At 41.0% G+C, this 19,105-nt stretch overlaps 1 protein-coding gene across 4 annotated transcripts in view; it reads left to right on the top strand.

Annotated features, from left to right (window-relative positions):
* The window catches only part of myripb (myosin VIIA and Rab interacting protein b), a 117,845-nt gene that overhangs the window by 75,978 nt on the left and 22,762 nt on the right, over positions 1 to 19,105 (top strand). For 3 of the 4 annotated variants that reach the window (XM_046833848.1, XM_046833849.1, XM_046833847.1), the window contains exons 5-8: positions 7,602 to 7,682; positions 9,880 to 9,977; positions 10,569 to 10,649; positions 10,751 to 10,912. In XM_046833848.1, the coding sequence (XP_046689804.1) occupies positions 7,602 to 7,682; positions 9,880 to 9,977; positions 10,569 to 10,649; positions 10,751 to 10,912 (422 nt within the window). The remainder of the gene's footprint in view (positions 1 to 7,601; positions 7,683 to 9,879; positions 9,978 to 10,568; positions 10,650 to 10,750; positions 10,913 to 19,105) is intronic. The other variant, XM_046833850.1, reaches the window with a different exon arrangement.

Genomic DNA, 19,105 nt, shown 5'->3' with positions numbered 1-19,105 from the left:
CTTACCCTGCTGATGTTTCACGTTCATCCATGATACCAGTGTACTGTGGTACCTAAATGATTCATAAGCTCAGCTTTGCATAACTTGCAGGTTACAGTCTTCTTTATTGAGTTTTCATTTTGCACAGTTCCTTTAAGTCCATAAAATGTAAATAACCTCAATTGAAATGTAAATAGAATCTGTAAAGGGCTTGTTATCTTTTCCTAAAATTCACTGTAATCTCAGTGAACACTAATAGGCTCGCTGTTGACTGCTGAGAGTAAGTTTCTTCAAAATGTCTATGTTTAGTTTCGTAATGGCGATTAATGTTTCCGCTTTGGCCGACCTCAACAGACTCCGAGCAAATGAGACACGCCTCTTGATGCAGCTCGATGCAGGAAGAATAAATGCATATTTTACCAACCATACATCTAGAAAAACTTGGTTTTCAGCATCAACTTTCCTTATTTTTGAGAACGCTATTGTTTTTCTCTCATTGAAAGTTTCATCGGTTTGCGCATCGCTCTCTGCTTCCTTCACTGCACGCGCAACTGCACGTCGTAGCAACAGTGAGCATAGTAACTGTAGTAGCAGCTTTACTGCCCTACTAAGCTGACCTTGATGTGCCTGATATAAATGTGATTTTATTACAAAATAGCGGTTGGCATATATTTAGTTCATTATGTGAAAAGGTTTCGTGGTCCGCCTGGACGCATCTTGGGGTCCGGGTTCGGAAGGGAGTCCGCCAGTTGGCGACCCCTGATCTAGAGGCTGTCTTTAAAATTGTTTTTTTAACTCCTTATATTAAGATGGCTGTTTATAATTTAAACTGAGCACAGGGCAAATCTTATTTGCAATAATTTTCCAGGTTTAAGCAGATCCTACAGCAAGCATATAATTAGTACTGATCATGAGCCACAGCCCAGAGCCATTTTGCTTTCATCCCACTGCAGATATTGTGCTTACTGTTTATATGTGGCTGTATATATGTGAAAAAATATATTTAATATACAATGTACAATACTTCCAGGTGTGTTAAAGTTAATTATAATACAAATTAGTTTTTAGTCTCAGATCTTAATCTCACAATGTTGCCTGTATTTATTTATTTAATAGGGACAGTGCTCATTGATCCACAGTAAAATACTCCTGGAACTCTCGCTGCTGCATTCTAGACTAACTATTTTTAAATCAGAGGTTTAAGTTGCACAGTCTCAATTTGGTTGACCTGGATTGACGACTGCTTGCACCTAGCAGACGGTCAGTTTAGCCTGTTTGTCTGCTCCCTGGCCTTGGCTTTGGATAGTCACTGGTTAACTAGTCCTGTTCAGAGTCTTTGACCTATACTACAAGAAATAAGCTCCGTCTTTGAGTGGGATAGAACCCTAACAGGGCAGGTCTTGCCCCCAAAATTGCTCCAATAATCTATAATTCAATTCAATTCAATTCATTTGTATTTGTATAGTGCTTTTAACAATGAATGTTGTCTCAAAGCGGCTTTACACAGATAATGTGGTGATTAAAATATGAATATGTTCTTTATAAGTAAGTTTGTCCCGAGATGGCATAAGGAAGAAACCTTGAGAGGAACCAGACTCAAGAGGGAACCCATCCTTATCTGGGTTGCACCGAATGTCCATTTATAGCAGATATACGATGTTGCAGGGTACAGTGATGATGATCAGAAGCGAAAAGTAGTTCTGAGTCAGTGTAGCAGACTGTTGACATTAACTACAGTCCAATCCATCCTCAAAGCACCCGTTCTTGCTCCGGAATTTCATGGAACCACCCAAGGCGTTGATGAGAAACTGTCCCAAGCTGCACAGAGTGGCCTCTATCCACTATACAGAGACAGGCCTGGACGAAGTGGGAAGATCCACGGAGGGGAGAGGGGCAGGAACAGTGGTCACTGGAGCCTCAGGAGCATGTTTAACTCGACCGTGTGAGAGAGAGAGAGAGAGAGAGAGAGAGAGAGAGAGAGAGAGAGAGAGAGAGAAAGAAGATGGTGACAGGAAGAGAAGGATATGGATTATTAAGTGTCCTTATTGTTGTAGGAAAGTTAATATCACTGTGTAGTTTGGACTCAAGCAAGACTCGCTATGGCAGCATAACTAAAAGGGAGAACCAGAGGGTAACACAGACATGAGGGATCTTTGGGATAAGACATGAACCACCACACCACCGTCAACAAACCTGAGTGAACGTGTGAATGTGAGGGGACGACAGCATACAAATATCCCAGTTCACCAAACACTCTACAGGGAGTGCAGAATTATTAGGCAAGTTGTATTTTTGAGGATTAATTTTATTTGAGGATTTAATTTGAACAACAACCATGTTCTCAATGAACACAAAAAACTCATTAATATCAAAGCTGAATATTTTTGGAAGTAGTTTTTAATTTTTGCTATTTTAGGGGGATATCTGTGTGTGCAGGTGACTATTACTGTGCATAATTATTAGGCAACTTAACAAAAAACAAATTCATACCCATTTCAATTATTTATTTTTACCAGTGAAACCAATATAACATCTCAACATTCACAAATATACATGTCTGACATTCAAAACCAAACAAAACAAATCAGTGACCAATATAGCCACCTTTCTTTGCAAGGACACTCAAAAGCCTGCCATCCATGGATTCTGTCAGTGTTTTGATCTGTTCACCATCAACATTGCAGCAGCAACCACAGCCTCCCAGACACTGTTCAGAGAGGTGTACTGTTTTCCTCCTTGTAAATCGCACATTTGATGATGGACCACAGGTTCTCAATGGGGTTCAGATCAGGTGAACAAGGAGGCCATATCATTAGATTTTCTTCTTTTATACCCTTTCTTGCCAGCCACGCTGTGGAGTACTTGGACGTGTGTGATGGAGCATTGTCCTGCATGAAAATCATGTTTTTCTTGAAGGATGCAGACTTCTTCCTGTACCACTGCTTGAAGAAGGTGTCTTCCAGAAACTGGCAGTAGGACTGGGAGTTCAGCTTGACTCCATCCTCAACCCGAAAAGGCCCCACAAGCTCATCTTTGATGATACCAGCCCAAACCAGTACTCCACCTCCACCTTGCTGGCGCCTGAGTCGGACTGGAGCTCTCTGCCCTTTACCAATCCAGCCACGGGCCCATCCATCTGGCCCATCAAGACTCACTCTCATTTCATCAGTCCATAAAACCTTAGAAAATCAGTCTTGAGATATTTCTTGGCCCAGTCTTGACGCTTTCAGCTTGTGTGTCTTGTTCAGTGGTGGTCGACTTTCTGCCTTTCTTACCTTGGCCATGTCTCTGAGTATTGCACACCTTGTGCTTTTGGGCACCCAGTGATGTTGCAGCTCTGAAATATGGCCAAACTGGTGGCAAGTGGCATCTTGGCAGCTGCACGCTTGACTTTTCTCAGTTCACGGGCAGTTATTTTGCGCCTTGGTTTTTCCACACGCTTCTTGCGACCCTGTCGACTATTTTGAATGAAACGCTTGATTGTTCGATGATCACGCTCAGAAGCTTGGCTATTTTAAGACTGCTGCATCCTCTGCAATATATCTCACTATTTTTGACTTTTCTGAGCCTGTCAAGTCCTTCTTTTGACCCATTTTGCCAAAGGAAAGGAAGTTGCCTAATAATTATGCACACCTGATATAGGGTGTTGATGTCATTAGACCACACCCCTTCTCATTACAGAGATGCACATCACCTAATATGCTTAATTGGTAGTAGGCTTTCCAGCCTATACAGCTTGGAGTAAGACAACATGCATAACGAGGATGATGTGGTCAAAATACTCATTTGCCTAATAATTCTGCACTCCCTGTATATCCATGTTCCCTCCAGATGTCCGAGTGGTCTATCAAAAACAATGTGGGCACAATATTCACAACATATCTGTACATACTGTAGTATGTTAAACTCAGAGGGATTACTTTTAATATGTGATTAAACCTTATTTTTGTTAATTTTTTTAGTTATTCTTTTACGACATCCAAAAGTAAATGCAATTTTAATTTGGAATATGAATCTAACTTAAAAGTTAAACAAAAAATAAACAGTAGGTTTTATGGTTAGAGACCGTGACGCTGCACAAAGTGGTCTCCAATTGAAAAGAACTCCATTCAGAGATGGGCACTGGAATTAATCAGGCAGATCGAAAGTAAAGAAAGGGACAGAAGCACTGGCCACTTGTACCTCAAGAACTTAAACAACACATTCTCACGTTTGCAAATTTTCATGGTTTATTTCTGTACAACTGTGTTGCAGAGGGGTTACATTTTTGGGTTGGGTGTAAAATTAGCTCTAGGAATTTTTTGTACATCTACTTAGTTTTCAATCTAGATGCATTTTTACCTGCCGCAAAAATTATTTCTGTCCAGATGGAAGTATTTTGTCTCTAATTAGACTCCTCTGTGTATAAATTAATGGTCAGGCTTTTAACAGTGCAGCAGCAGGCTCACACTGCAGGTTGTTGTCATGGTGATATTGAAGAACTATTTTCATGGGTTGGTGATGGGGAGGGGATGGAGGGGATCGATAGGGAGGAGACTTCCCAAAGAAGTGATCTTAGTACTGTAGTACTAACTAGTAGTAACTGTGTAATGTTTTAGTATTCTCATATTGTATTATTGAGACATATCACATCTATTTAACAACTGAAAATGACTAAATATAATAAGTTGATAAATATTACTATATATTTATTACAGTACTGTGCAAAAGTTCTAGGCGGATGCAAATAAAAGCTGTAAAGTAAGAATGCTTTCAATTATATGTTACTTAAAAAAATGTAAAGAATGCTAAGGATGGAAAGAGGAAAAGAGGAAGGCCAAGGAGGAGGATTATGGATTTGGTGGGGGAAGACATGCAGGTAGTTGGTTTGAAAGAGCCAGATGTAGAGGACAGGGGGGTATGGAGACGGATATTCCGCTGTGGCGACCCCTAGTGGGAGAAGCCGAAAGAAGAAGAAAAAAGTGATCGGAAGAAAAATCTAAATCAAATCAATGTTTGATTTGGCTTTCAATTCTTAAACAATTCTTTAATTCTTGCACACTGTGGACACTTGCACAAAGTCAAGGATTTCGTTGGATCGGTGACAGGTGTATGATTGAGAAATTATACAAAGCAGGTGCTAATGCTCAAAATATATAGGTTGAAACACTGTCATTAACTGAAACAGAAACAGCTGTGTAGGAGGCTTGAACCTGGGTGAGGAACAGCCAAACTCTGCAAATAAGGTGATGTGAAAGACTGTGAAGGCATGCCTGCATACAGCAAAACACAATATAGTTATATTGCATCAGTAAGGTATCTCCCAGGCAACTATTTGTGACTGGGGTTTCAAGATGTGCTGTTCAAGCTATTTTAAAGAAGCACAAAAAAGAAGCCTTGTTGAGGACCATAGATTCTGTGGTCGGCCAAGGAAACTTAATGCAGCAGATGAAGACACATCAAAAATATTGTAACTGGGATGCAGAAAAGCAGGTGCATTGGAGTGATGAGTCAAAATGTTAAATATCTGTATGTAGCTTGAGGCAAGGTGTTTGCCAAGGCTGGAGAGGGGTACAATAATGTGTGTCTGCAAGCAGCAGTGAGGTATTGTCTAGGTTTTTATCTTGCATTTGCACTTGCAGTTTGGGGCTGCATTTCTGCAAATGGAGTTGGAGATTCGGTCAAGATTAATGGTAGCTTCAATGTTGAGAAATACAGGCAGATACTTATCCAACATGAAATTCCATTAGTATATTAGTATTAGTATAGCGGTGTCTGATTGGTCCCAGATTTCTTCTGCATCAGGACACGACCCAAAACATAAAGCCAATGTCATTAAGAACTATTTTTAATGTAGAAAGAACAAAGATTCCTAGAAGTGCTGTTTTGCCCGCCACAGAACCCTGATCTCAACATCATGGAGTTTGTCTGGGATAACATAAAGATAGTAAAAACTGCGTATCTACAATAAAAGAATTTAAGCTGTTTTACAGGCAAAGGGTAGTCACACCAATGAAATGAAATAGGCCTAAATAGCTATGCAGAACATGATTATTTAAGAAGATGAGCACTTCCCATATCCAAGTAGTCTTCTCAATAGAATGTTCTTCAACAAGAATATATTCTGTAAAGGTTAGATATGCACTTCTGGCCACATAGTTGATATTTATTTTTGATATTATATCCCCTTTTGATGTATGATGTATGGGTTACATTATTTTAATTTCTAATGACTTTACACAGACTTCAAACTATAAATACACATTAAATTCTAAAATAATTTATGTGTGCTTTAAATCCTGCTAGTATTTAGTGACTAAATATTTTTTTACAATGCTGAATTATCTGTCGCTTTTTCCTCATACTGTATTTTGTGTATTATATATAAAGTATATTTTAGACTTAGTCAGTTGATTCTATTAAATATTTGACCATCTATATATTTCAATATTTATTATTGTATCTGCTACCGAAAAAATATTTTATTTGTTACCAATAAAATAATGTGTTCAGCATGTATAATTCAGATTTCTGTTTCTTTGGGTTTAAACATTATTAAAACAGGGCTCTAAAAAATGGGAAAGGACGTTTTTTGATTTGCTGCTGAGCTTTTTTGTTGTTTAAAAGGAGTACCTTGAAGCAGGAAGCACTAGTGTGACAACAGATTAGAAAAAACACACACACACACACACACACACACACACACACACACACAGTATGGAGCAGCCCTGTGCCACCTGTGAGGACCTTCAAGGATGTACTTTCTATGCCAATAAAGGAAGTACGGTCTGCCACAGGAGCTGCTGATGCAGTTCTACACTGCAGACATTGAATCTGTCCTGTGCACATTCATCACCATCTGGTTTAGAGCAGCAACAAAACAGGACAGGAATAGACTGCAAAACACAGTTAAAACAGCAGAAATTGGTGCTCCTCTGCCCACTCTCCAGGACTTGTACCATACAAGAACCAGAAACCGGGCAGGAAAAATCACTATTGACCCTTTGCACCCTGGACACAACCTTTTTCAGCTCCTCCCTTCTGACAGGCTCCACAGAACTCCAAAAACTGCTAGTGTCTACCAAAACTGCCAGTTTCTTTCCCCAGGCAACAGGAACAGTTTCTTTCCCCAGGCAATCACCCTCATTAACAACTCACCATAAGTATATTCCCTGCTTCATATCTATAAGTACTGCATTATCAGAACTCTCAGTCATCACATCATCCGTATATGTTACACAAACTATTGCTGCTGTATATTTTACAAAGGTTTTAAAGCAGCTCTTTATCGTACCTGAAGCACAATACTGTTAATTGCCCTACCATGCATTCTCACACTTTATATACATTACTGATCTGTTATATACTGTACTCTCTATTCCTATTTAATACTTGTACTGTCTATATTGTCTTGTATAGTCTGTTTTGTCTTGTATAGTCCAAGCTAAATGTGTAGTGTTATTTATGTCTGTACTTTTGAGAGTCACTAATGGCTGGAACCAAATTCCTTGTGTGTGTCAAAACACTTGGCCAATAAACCTGATTCTAATTCTGATTTCTTTAACAAATAAAGCTTAACGTCATTTGAATATTATTTGTCAGTATTTTACACTTTTTCGCTATCTCTGTCCATGTTTACCCAGAGGTGAGTGCACCTGAAGGCAGCAATGATAACGATGGCAGTGTTTGTGGCAGTGACTCTGCAATCTCCAAGCAAAGTGAAAGTAAGCGATAAAGCATACAGTATGTCTTGTGTAGTGTGTGCTAGCAAACTAATAGACACATGTCATTAATCACATACACCTGTTTTCTGTTAGCTTTAATTAGCACAAAGATTGTGTGTGTGTGTGTGTGTGTGTGTGTGTGTGTGTGTGTGTGTGTGTGTGTGTGTTTGTCCAGCTTTTGTTGATGTTTTCATGTTCATTATGTGACACTAATCAACAACTAATTGTTGTTTAGTCTGCTGGGCACAATTAATACAGTACCCCAAAATATATTTGTGAATTCCAATCAATATGCTCATATATACGTGTATATAAGGGGTAACACTTATTCTTACTAAACCTTTTTGGTACAGGGCTTTTGGTTCAGTGTACCGAATGCACTTATTTTGACTTGTTTGTGTAGTATACGCCTTTCACTTTAAACGCAGTGTCACTGTTCTTTTAATTATTATTATTAAACTGGAAAACATAAACGACAATCCCAGCGGTATTAAAAAGAAACAAGAGTTAGTGCAGTGACTGTGGCTACTCACTCTGAAATACAATTTGTAGATTTTGTTTTGCACATGCACGAAATTCCTACAATTGGCAATGTTTTATGACAGTCTAGGGATATGGATTCTTTTGGGCTTTATGTACAAAATGTCTTTTAAAAGGAGAAAATCCTGACAATGCCACATATAGAGAGAGTAAATGAATGAAGGATGGAAGGACTGAAGACATTTATTAAATTATTCTGAAATAAGTAGAACAATTAAGTAGAACATATCTTTAGACTTAATTACCTGTAAAACATACACACTTCTATTTTTACATATTATATTTTTTTTACAAATATTATTAGAATTTTTTGTATTATTTTATTACACATTTTTTCATTATAACATATTATATTATTTTATGAAATGTATTATAACATCACAAAGCTGCTGGATGTTAGACATATACTGTAGTGTTTCTCCACCTTCTGCTTGAGGACGGCCCACAGGTGCTCAGTAGGGTTCAGGTCTGGAGACATACTTGGCCACTCCATCTCCTTCACTTTCAGTTTCTTCAGCAAGGCAGTTGTCATCTTATGTTCGGAGTCGTTATTATGTTGGAAAACTGCAGTTTGGCTTCATTTCTGAAGGGAGGGCATCATGTCTTGCTTCAGAATGTCACATTACGTGTTGCAAATTCATGTTTACCTCAATGGATCGCAGCTCCCCAGTACCAGCAGCACTCATGCAAATCCAGACCATGATGCTAACACCACCATGCTTGGCTGTAGGCAAGAAACAATTTTCTTGGTGCGTCTCACCACAGCATTGCCACACATGCTGGACACCATCTGAGCCAAACAAGTTTATCTTAGTTTCATCAGACCACAAGACATGGACAAACTGTTTGCAGGCTTTTTTGTAAAAGCCAGCTTAAGAAGAGGCTTCCTTCTGGGATGATGGCCATGCAAACCAACTTGTTGCAGTGTACGGCGGTTGTGTCTGAGCACTGACAAATCGACATTCTGTTTCTGCATCCTCTGAAGCAATGCTGGCAGCACTCATGCATCTGTTTTTTGAAGCAGCTTCTGCACCTGATGCACAGCACAAAGACTCAATTGCGTTGATCGACCATTGCGAGAAACCTCTGTATGACCCTGGCCAATGTATTGTAACTCAGTTTCAGGTTGCTAACAATCTTCTTATAGCCTAGGCCATCTTTGTGTAAATCATGTTCATGTTTTTGTCTGCTTGACATATTTGTATATCTTGTATTTGTTAGCAGTTAAAACTTGGTGCTTGAAATCAATTCTCTCATACTGACCACTGGATGTTCAACATGGGACCTCATGGCTCTAAGGATTTGAGAATTAGAATTGTTGCTCTCCACAAAGATAGCCTAGACTACTGTATAAAAATGATCGGTAACACCCTGAAACCCTAAGCCATGCTCTATGTTGAGTATGGTTTCTCTAATAATAAACAAACCTTTGCATACAGCATCCATATTTGTCCATGTCCATGTTGATTAGAGTATTAAAAGCTTGAAAAGTATTCATTTAAGGTACATTTATGAACAGATAAAAATTACAATCATGTGATTAATTGCGATTAAATATTTAAATCGATTGACAGCACTCATGTATGTTATATATACATACACACATACACATTTGGCGCGCGTGTGTGTGTGTGTGTGTTTGTTTGTTTGTGTGTAGGTCACAGCATTGCAGAGACTCTTACTGTTGCTCTACGTGTTGCTGAAGAGGCCATAGAGGAAGCAATCACTAAAGCAGAGGGCTACAGGGACAGTCTGGTTTGTTTCCTCCTGCTCATTGCTTTTATAAATCCACTAAAACCTTTTTTCTTATTTATACTTGTAATCTATCTATCCATCCATTCCACATATACATACATTCACACATTAAACTAATTAATGGCAATTAAAAAGATCAGTCCCTTTATTTAAAGTATACAACCGTCTGTCCATTATTTACCAAATAACCCATCAATTTGGCGATCTGACAACCTATTGCAGCTTCCCAATTAGTCATTGTTCTACCCAGCCACCCATTTATCCACGTCTATGAATTATTAATCTATTCTCTACAAACCACACCCACACTCTTTACATTAACCATTCATTCCATCCTTACATTCTTTTATCAATCATCATCCTACTAGATCTTTGCTAGTCATTATTCTATTCTATGTTTTTGTTTTGCAAATGTTTCTATTTATTTGTCCAATCGTGTTCCACCTATATATATATATATATATATATATATATATATATATATATATATATATATATATATATATATATATTCATTCTTTCATGTAATGATTTATAGATCTTTGTAGTTTATCTAGTGATGCAGTGCAATCTTCAAATTTTACTCTTTAGGAGAAGCAGAATGAAGCTCGATATCTGCGTGAACATAGAGAGGAGCTTGTAGAAGAACTTGCAACCACAATTGTTCAAAAAGTAATTGAATATAGGCATTTATTTTTGAGGTCAGTTTCTTTAAAAATTATTAAATTATTGAATGCTGCATAGTAAATTGTAATTCTATTTTATTTCTGTAGATTATTCAAAGGGGGAAGCAGCGCTCAGAGATGCAAGCAGAGTATGACATTGTTTGGTCTCAAACTCACAACAGTGACCTGCACTCCCCTACCTCAGCATCAAGCACACGTGACACTTCCCAGCCCAGTACTGTCACAGAGTCCTGTCACAAACACTCTTGGGTAAGACTATGAAGTCTATGCAAAACATATTCTGGGTCATTTAAAAATAAATATTTTTGACAGCTCCTAATACAGTTAAAAAATTTAACAAATATGTTTTGTTAATGCAAATATACAGATAATTTATTCAGTACATCACCCTGCCCATGCTTATTTTGATTATGCATGTGTTCGAAAGTAGCTAAAACTTTATTTAGAACGTCTGCTGAATAGATGTTTTCTTTGTGAACTGTATTTTTGTAGAACACTTAGAACACATCAAAGCATCATGTTCTTGAATTCAAGCAGACATAACTTTTGTTTTGTAACATTCTGCGTTATCCTACTGGAAGTAGCTATTAGAAGATGGGGTATATAAGGGTATATAAGGTCAGCAACAAAAATCATATACAGTAAGCTGTGGCATTCAAGCAACCTCTTCTTTTTCTTCTTCTTTTGGCTTCTCCCATTAGGGGTCGCCACAGCGGATCATTCGTCTCCATACCCCTCTGTTCTCTACATCTGCGTCTTTCAACCCAACTACCTGCATGTCTTCCTTCACCACATTGATAAACTGCCTCCTTGGCCTTCCTCTTTTCCTCCTTCCTGGTGGCTCCATCCTCACTATTCTTCTACCGATATACCCCATGTCCCTCCTCTGAACATGTCCAAACCATCTCAATCTCGCCTCCCTCACTTTGTCTCCAAAACGTCCTACATGCGCTGTCCTTCTAATAAACTCATTTCTAATCCTGTCTATCCTCGTCACTCCCAACGAAAACCTCAACATCTTCAGCTTCTGTCTTTTACTCAATGCCACTGTCTCTAATCTATACAACATCACAGGTCTCACCACAGTCCTATAAACTTTCCCTTTCACTCTCGCAGATACCCTTCTATCACAAATCACTCCTGCCACCCTTCTCCACCCACTCCACCCTGCCTGCACTTTTTCTTCATTTCTCTAACACACTCTCCATTACTTTGCACTGTTGACCCCAGGTACCTGAACTCCTCCACCTTCTCCACCTCTTCTCCCTGCAACCGCACCACTCCACTGCCCTCCCTCTCATTCACACACGTACTCTGTCTTACTCCTACTGACTTTCATTCCCCTTCTCTCCAGCACATACCTCCACCTCTCCATGCTCTTCTCAACCTGCTCCCTACTCTCACCACAAATCACAATATCATCCGCAAACATCATAGTCCAGGGAGACTCTTGTCTGACCTCGTCCGTCAACCTGTCCATTCTCTGACACACCTGACTTCCTCATACAATACCACAGCTCCTCTTTTGGCACCCAAACAATGCAACTCCTTCTGATCTTCTCTATACTTATCCATCAACATTCTCAAAGCAAATGATGCATCTGTGGTGCTCTTCCTTGGCATGAAACCATACTGTTGCTCACAGATGGTCACCTCTTCTCCGCTACTTTTTCCCATAACTTCATGGTGTGACTGACCAATGTTACAGGATGTAATGGATCATGCGATCGACGGTCGATTGCTCATGCCTTGTTGTTGCTTTGGGGCTAGTTTGGCTGTTCTGTTGTATATAAAAGTTCCTGAGTTACACTCTCGTGTCTGCCTTTTATATTATGCTTATACTTCTGCATAAACATGGTGTCAGAAGATGCCTAGCATGTTTTCTTAAGTAGACGCTGTGTTTGCTAATTCCGACCTAAGAAGTTTAGAGATTATGGACGCTGATAATGCTGCGGTCGCGCTTCGCCCGCCGAGCGGCGTACCGGCTAATATACCTCCGCCATTACCGATGAACATGAACGGAGACTGGAGCGCTAACTGGGACTTATTCAGAGCCGAGTTCGAGGATTATGCGCTGGTCACTGGCCTGGCTGAAAAGACCAGGGAAGTACAAGCTGCTACATTGAGAAGCGTGATGGGATCTGAATGCAGACATGTTTACCGGCACAATCTGAATCTCACAGATGAACAACAAAGAGACATTAAAACCATCCTAGATGCATTGGAAGCATACTTCAAACCTGCCAGAAATGTCATTTATGAGAGGTATGTGTTCAGCTGTTGTAAACAGGAGGAAGGGGAATCCATAGAAAATTTTGTGAGCAGATTGAGAGAAAAAGCAACGATTTGTGATTATGGTGGATTAAAGGATGAAATGATTCGTGACAAAATTGTACTGGGCATTATAAATGAAGGAACCAGACGCAGGTTGTTAAGTGAAAAAAATTTAACGCTGCTCACAGCCATTGAGATGTGTCGCACAGCTGAACAGACCGCTATGCATATGAGAGCGATGGATGCAGCATGCATGCCTATTGTAGCCGAAACGGTTCACACTGTTGCTAGAAAACCATTAAGGCCTAATTAGCGGATGCAGAGTAATTCGCCAAGACTCTTGGACACAAGCAAGACATGCCGATACTGTGGTAATGTGCATTCAAGAGGCCAGGATTACTGTCCAGCATATGGCAAAACATGTAGACTTTGTGGAACTGACAATCACTTTGCTAAAGTATGCCTTAAGAGTAAAAGCAGATCTACAGAGGGGAAGCTTCACTGCATTGAACATTCTAAGGAACCGGTTGGGGACAGTGATGATGATATTTACGTAGTTAAGTCCATTAGCACGGTGCACATGAAAGGAAAGAAATGGTTTGTTTCTCTGCAATTACATGGCAAGTCACTGCGTTGTCAGTTAGATTCAGGAGCAACATGCAATGTGATGAGCTACAAGGACAAAGTAAAGGTGGCTCCACACACACCACTCCGCCCTAGTAGCGGCAAACTACGGCTGTACTCAGGCGAGTCGCTGGACTCCATGGGCGTTTTTGATACAGAATGTGTGGTTAAAGGAGAGAAATATCAGCTGTCTTTCGAGATAGTAGAATCAAGTCAAAATCCACTTCTCTCAGGCTCAACTTGTGAACAGCTAGGCCTGATGCAGATCACAATACCAGATGACGTGCTCAAAATTGGATATGAACGGTCTGAGCCTCTGACTAAGGAACAGTTAATTGATAAATACAGTGATGTGTTCAACTTGCCTGTGGAATCACTGCCTGGTGAGGTCCATTTTGAGCTGGATCCCAGTGTTACACCGATACAGTGTGCCCCACGAAATGTTCCAATTGCTATGAAAGCAACAGTCAAAGCCCAACTGGACGCATATCAGGCTGAGTGTCATATTACAGATGTTACAGAGCCAACAGATTGGATCAGCAACATGGTGATAGTAAAACAACCAGACAAGCTGAGAATTTGCTTAGACCCAAAGTTTCTGAACAAAGCTCTAAAACGCTCTCATTATATCATGCCAACCCTGGAGGATGTTTTATACAAATTGCCTAAAGCAAGGATCTTCACGTTGGTTGATGCCAAACATGCATTCTTACCGTGCAAGCTCGACCAAGAGGGCAGCTTCATGACCACATTCTGGACCCCATGGGGCAGGAAAAGGTGGCTAAAGCTACCATTTGGTGTCTCAGTGGCACCTGAGGTCTATCAACGGAAACAGCATGAACTCTTAGCAGGTCTAAAGGGAATTGAGCCCATCGCAGATGATATTCTTGTTGTTGGTTGCGGTGACACGGACCAGCAAGCTGAAAATTATCATGATCACAAGCTGCAGGCCCTGTTGGAGCGTTGCAGGCAGGTCAAGCTATGACTTAGCTTAAAAAAGTTCCATGGTCATATTCTTTCATCCATGTGCTTGAAGCCTGACCCAGAAAAGTTGAGGGCTATCATGGACATGCCCCACCCTACAGATGCTAAAGGTGTACAGCGTCTGATCGGCTTTGCTAATTATTTAGCCAAATTCATGCCCCACTTGTCTACTGTTTGCAAGCCATTGCAGCGTTTGCTCGACAAAGACACCCCATGGCACTGGCTACCCAAACATGAAGATTCAGTCTGCAAGCTAAAAGCCATGGCCACATCGATGCCTGTGCTACGCTATTATGATGTTGCCAAGCCTGTCACAGTACAAAGTGATTCCAGCCAAAGCGGTCTTGGGTGCTGCCTTATGCAAGAAGGACAGCCTGTCGCCTTTGCTTTAAGAGCACTGACTCCCACCGAAAAAAATTATGCACAAATCGAAAAAGAGTGTCTCAGTATTGTCTTCGCTTGTCAAAGGTTTCACCATTACCTGTACGGACGAGAGTTGGTCACAGCAGAGACAGACCATAAACCCTTGATCACTATATTCAGCAAACCACTTCTCAGCGCACCCAAGTGGCTTCAAAGCATGCTCATGACACTTCAAAACTACAGTCTCAAAGTTGTCTACAAGCCAGGGCCTAAAATGTTCATCAGTGACATGTTAAGCAGAGCAGTTGCTGACTGTACAGGCAAGGGAGCCATTTACCAGAGGCATGCCATATGTCATTTGCAAAAAGAGCAGGAAAAGGTACAACTCATCAACCAAACAGAATACTTGAATGTGACGGACCAGCGGTTGAGGACAATCAGGGAGCATACTGAAAGGGATGAAGCGTTACAGGCCCTCAAAACCATTGTCCTGGCAGGCTGGCCTGATGAGAAAGAAAGGACAACACACATCATCCGAGAATACTGGCCTTATAGAGATGAGATAAGTGCACAAGATGGTATTTTGTACCGTGGTCAGAAAGTCATCATTCCCAAATCATTACGTCCAGAGATGCTCAAACGCATACATTCAAGCCATATAGGAGGCGACGCATGTTATCGTCAGGCCCGTGACACACTGTATTAGCCTAGTATGCAAGCAGAAATCAAAGACTTTGTGAGTAACTGTTCAACTTGCAATGAATTTGCACACAACCAACAGAAGGAAACCATGCTATCTCACGACATCCCCAGCAGGCCATGGCAGATTGTCAGCATGGACTTGTTCAGTCACAGACAAAAGGAATATCTTATAATTGTGGACCATTTCTCAGACTTTTGGGAGATTGAACTGCTTCCTGACCTATCTGCAGAGACAGTCATCAAGCTCTGCAAGGCACGGTTTGCTCGACATGGTCAGCCAGATAGGGTTATCACAGATAATGGCCTTCAGTTCGGTGCTCTGTTTAAGCGCTTCGCCTCCAACTGGGAATTTGAGCATGTCACTTCTTCACCAAGACATCCTAAATCAAATGGAAAGGCTGAGTCAGCCGTCAAGATTGCAAAAAACCTTCTGCGCAAAGCCATGCATGACAGAACTGACCCATGGAAAGCAATACTTTATTGGAGAAACACCCCAACTGAAAATATGGACAGTAGCCCTGCACAAAGGTTAATGTCGCAGAGACTGAAAACGTCTCTTCCAGTAACAAACATCTATGGTCACTGGGGTTGTTGAGAGGCTTCAACACCGAAAGCAGCAGGCAAAATCCTATTATGACAGGTCAGCTTGTGATCTGCCAGAACTGAACATTGGTGAGAAGATACGTATGAAGCCCCTTCCACAGAAAAACCCTGCACTCTGGAAGGTTGGCACCTGCCTTCAGAAAGTAGCACCACGATCTTATCTTGTTAATGTGGATGGATCCATATATAGACGAAACAGAGTGCACTTGAGAGTGGCAGAGTCAACCGCCACACAAACATTGGACACAAGTGAATGCCTCTTATGCTGGAGAGTAGCGTTGCAGGAGCCCTTGCTGATTCATCTCTTGTGAAGCCCTTGCCACAGGCTTCACCTGACCTTGTCAAACTCTCACCATCAGATGGACACACGTATACTAGGGCTGGCCGATTGTCCAAGCCACCTAAAAGGCTGGATATTTAATATGTTACAAATGTTATTGTGGCAGTTTACTTAAAGCAAAGCCCAAAGTCATATAGTATTTTGTTCTTATTTAGTGTAATAAAGGGGATTTCCTTTGTTCATATTTGTAAAGGGGGATGTTACAGGATGTAATGGATCATGCGATCGACGGTCGATTGCTCATGCCTTGTTGTTGCTTTGGGGCTAGTTTGGCTGTTCTGTTGTATATAAAAGTTGCTGAGTTACACTCTCGTGTCTGCCTTTTATTTATGCTTATACTGCTGCATAAACTACCAACTTAATTCCCCTGTAGTTACAGCAGGTCTGCACATCTCCCTTGTTCTTAAAGATTGGTACCAGCACACTCCTACATTCCTCAGGCATCCTCTTACCTTCCAAAATCCTGTTAAACAATCCGGGTAAAAACTCTACTGCCATCTGACCTAAACATCTCCATGCTTCTACCGGTATGTCATCTGGTCCAACCGACTTTCCACTCTCATCCTCTTTAATTGCTTACTAATCCTATTCACTTCCAACTTCACCAACTCCACACCATCCAACCTTCTCTCTCTGTCATTTTCCTCATTCATCAACTGCTTAAAATACTCCCTTCACCTTCTCAACACACTCTCCTCGTCAACACATTACCATCTTCATCCTTTATTGCTCTAACTTGCAGAACATCCTTCCCAGCTCGGTCCCTCTGCCTGGGCAACCAGTACAAATCCTTTTCTCCTTCCTTAGTGTCCAACTTCTCATATAGCTCCTTATATGCCTTTTTCTTGGCTTTCGCCACCTCCCTCTTTACCTGCTGCCGCATCTCTTTGTACTCCTGTCTACTTTTCTCATAACTCTGTCGATCCCAATTTTGTTTTGCCAACTTCTTTCTCCTTATGCTCTCCTGCACATCCTCATTCCACCACCATGTCTATTTGTCTTCCTTTCTATTTAAAGATGTTACACCAATTACCTTTCTAGCTGTCTCTCTTTCATCTCTGCACTTCTGCAGTTTCCCAATCATCCAGCAACTCTTCACCACCACCGAGCCCCTGTCTGACCTCTTCCCTGAATCTCACATTACACTCTTCCACCTTCAGTTTCCACCATCTTATTCTTCTTTCAGTCTTCACTCTCTTTCTCTTATTCTTCACCTCCAAAACCATCCTACAGACCACCATCCAATGCTGTTTGTCTACACTGTCCCCTGCCAACACCTTACAGTCTCCAATCTCCTTCAGTTTGCATCTCCTACATAGAACATAGTCCATCTGTGTGCACCTTCCTCCACTCTTATACGTCACCCTATGCTCCTCCTTTTACTTAAAATAAGTGTTCACCACTGCCATTTCCATCCTTTTAGCAAAATCTACCACCATCTGCCCTTTCACATTCCTCTCTTTAAAGCCATACCTACCCATCACCTCCTCATCACCTCTGTTCCTTTCACCTACATGTCCATTGAAATCTGCCCCAATCACCAATCTTTCATTCCTAGGTACACCTTCTGCCACTTCATCCAACTCACTCCAGAATTTTTCCTTCTCCTCCATCTCACAACCCACTTGTGGAGCATAAGCACTGATGACATTTATTATTACCCCTTCAACTTGCCGGTTCACAATCACCTTATCAGAAACTTTATTAAACTCCTCCCTCAGAATCACCCCTACACCATTTCTCTTTCCATCCACACCATGACAGTTTAAACCCACCTCTAATGTTCCTGGTCTTACTTCCTTTCCACTTGGTCTCCTGAACACACAACATACCTACCTTTCTCCTCTCTATCATATCAGCTACTTCTCTCCCTTTACCAGTCATAGTACCAACATTTAAAGTGTCAACCTGAACCTCCACTCTCCTACACTTCTCCTTTCCCTGCCGTCTCTGTAGACGTCTTCCTCCTTTCCTTCTTCTTCTTTCGGCTTCTCCCATTAGGGGTCGCCACAGTGGATCATCCGTCTCCATACCCCCCTGTCCTCTACATCTGCCTCTTTCAACTCAACTACCTGCATGTCTTCCCTCACCACCTCCTCCTCTCCTTCTCCTCCTGCCAACAGTAGCCCAATTTCCAGTGGTACCCTGTTGGCTAACGATACCTGTGGCGGTCGTTGGTAACCCCGGCCTTGACCGATCCGGTATGAATTTTTTTTTTGTGATCCGCATTTTTGATTTGGCACATGTTTTAGTCTGGATGCCATATCTAACACAACACTCCCCATTAACCCGGGCTTGGGACCGGCACTAAGAGTGCACTGGCTTGTGCAACCCTAATGGCTGGGTTGTGGCATTCAAGCAACAATTGGATAAAATGTAATATAGATAAAATAACTGAGAGGACATTTTCCCCCACCCTAATGATTGATGTGAACATTACTCACAGCTGCTATATTACCCATATCAGCATCATTTATATGTATTATGAAAAAGGTGTATACCGGTGTTCTTTTTTTATTAAACTGCACAATGAGTATACATAAACAGGATAC

This window comes from Silurus meridionalis, chromosome 21 (genome assembly GCF_014805685.1).
Source record: "Silurus meridionalis isolate SWU-2019-XX chromosome 21, ASM1480568v1, whole genome shotgun sequence".
Taxonomy (NCBI): Eukaryota; Metazoa; Chordata; class Actinopteri; order Siluriformes; family Siluridae; genus Silurus; species Silurus meridionalis.
Note: the sequence above shows the minus strand (reverse complement) of the source record. Positions and strands in the feature narration are given on the sequence as shown.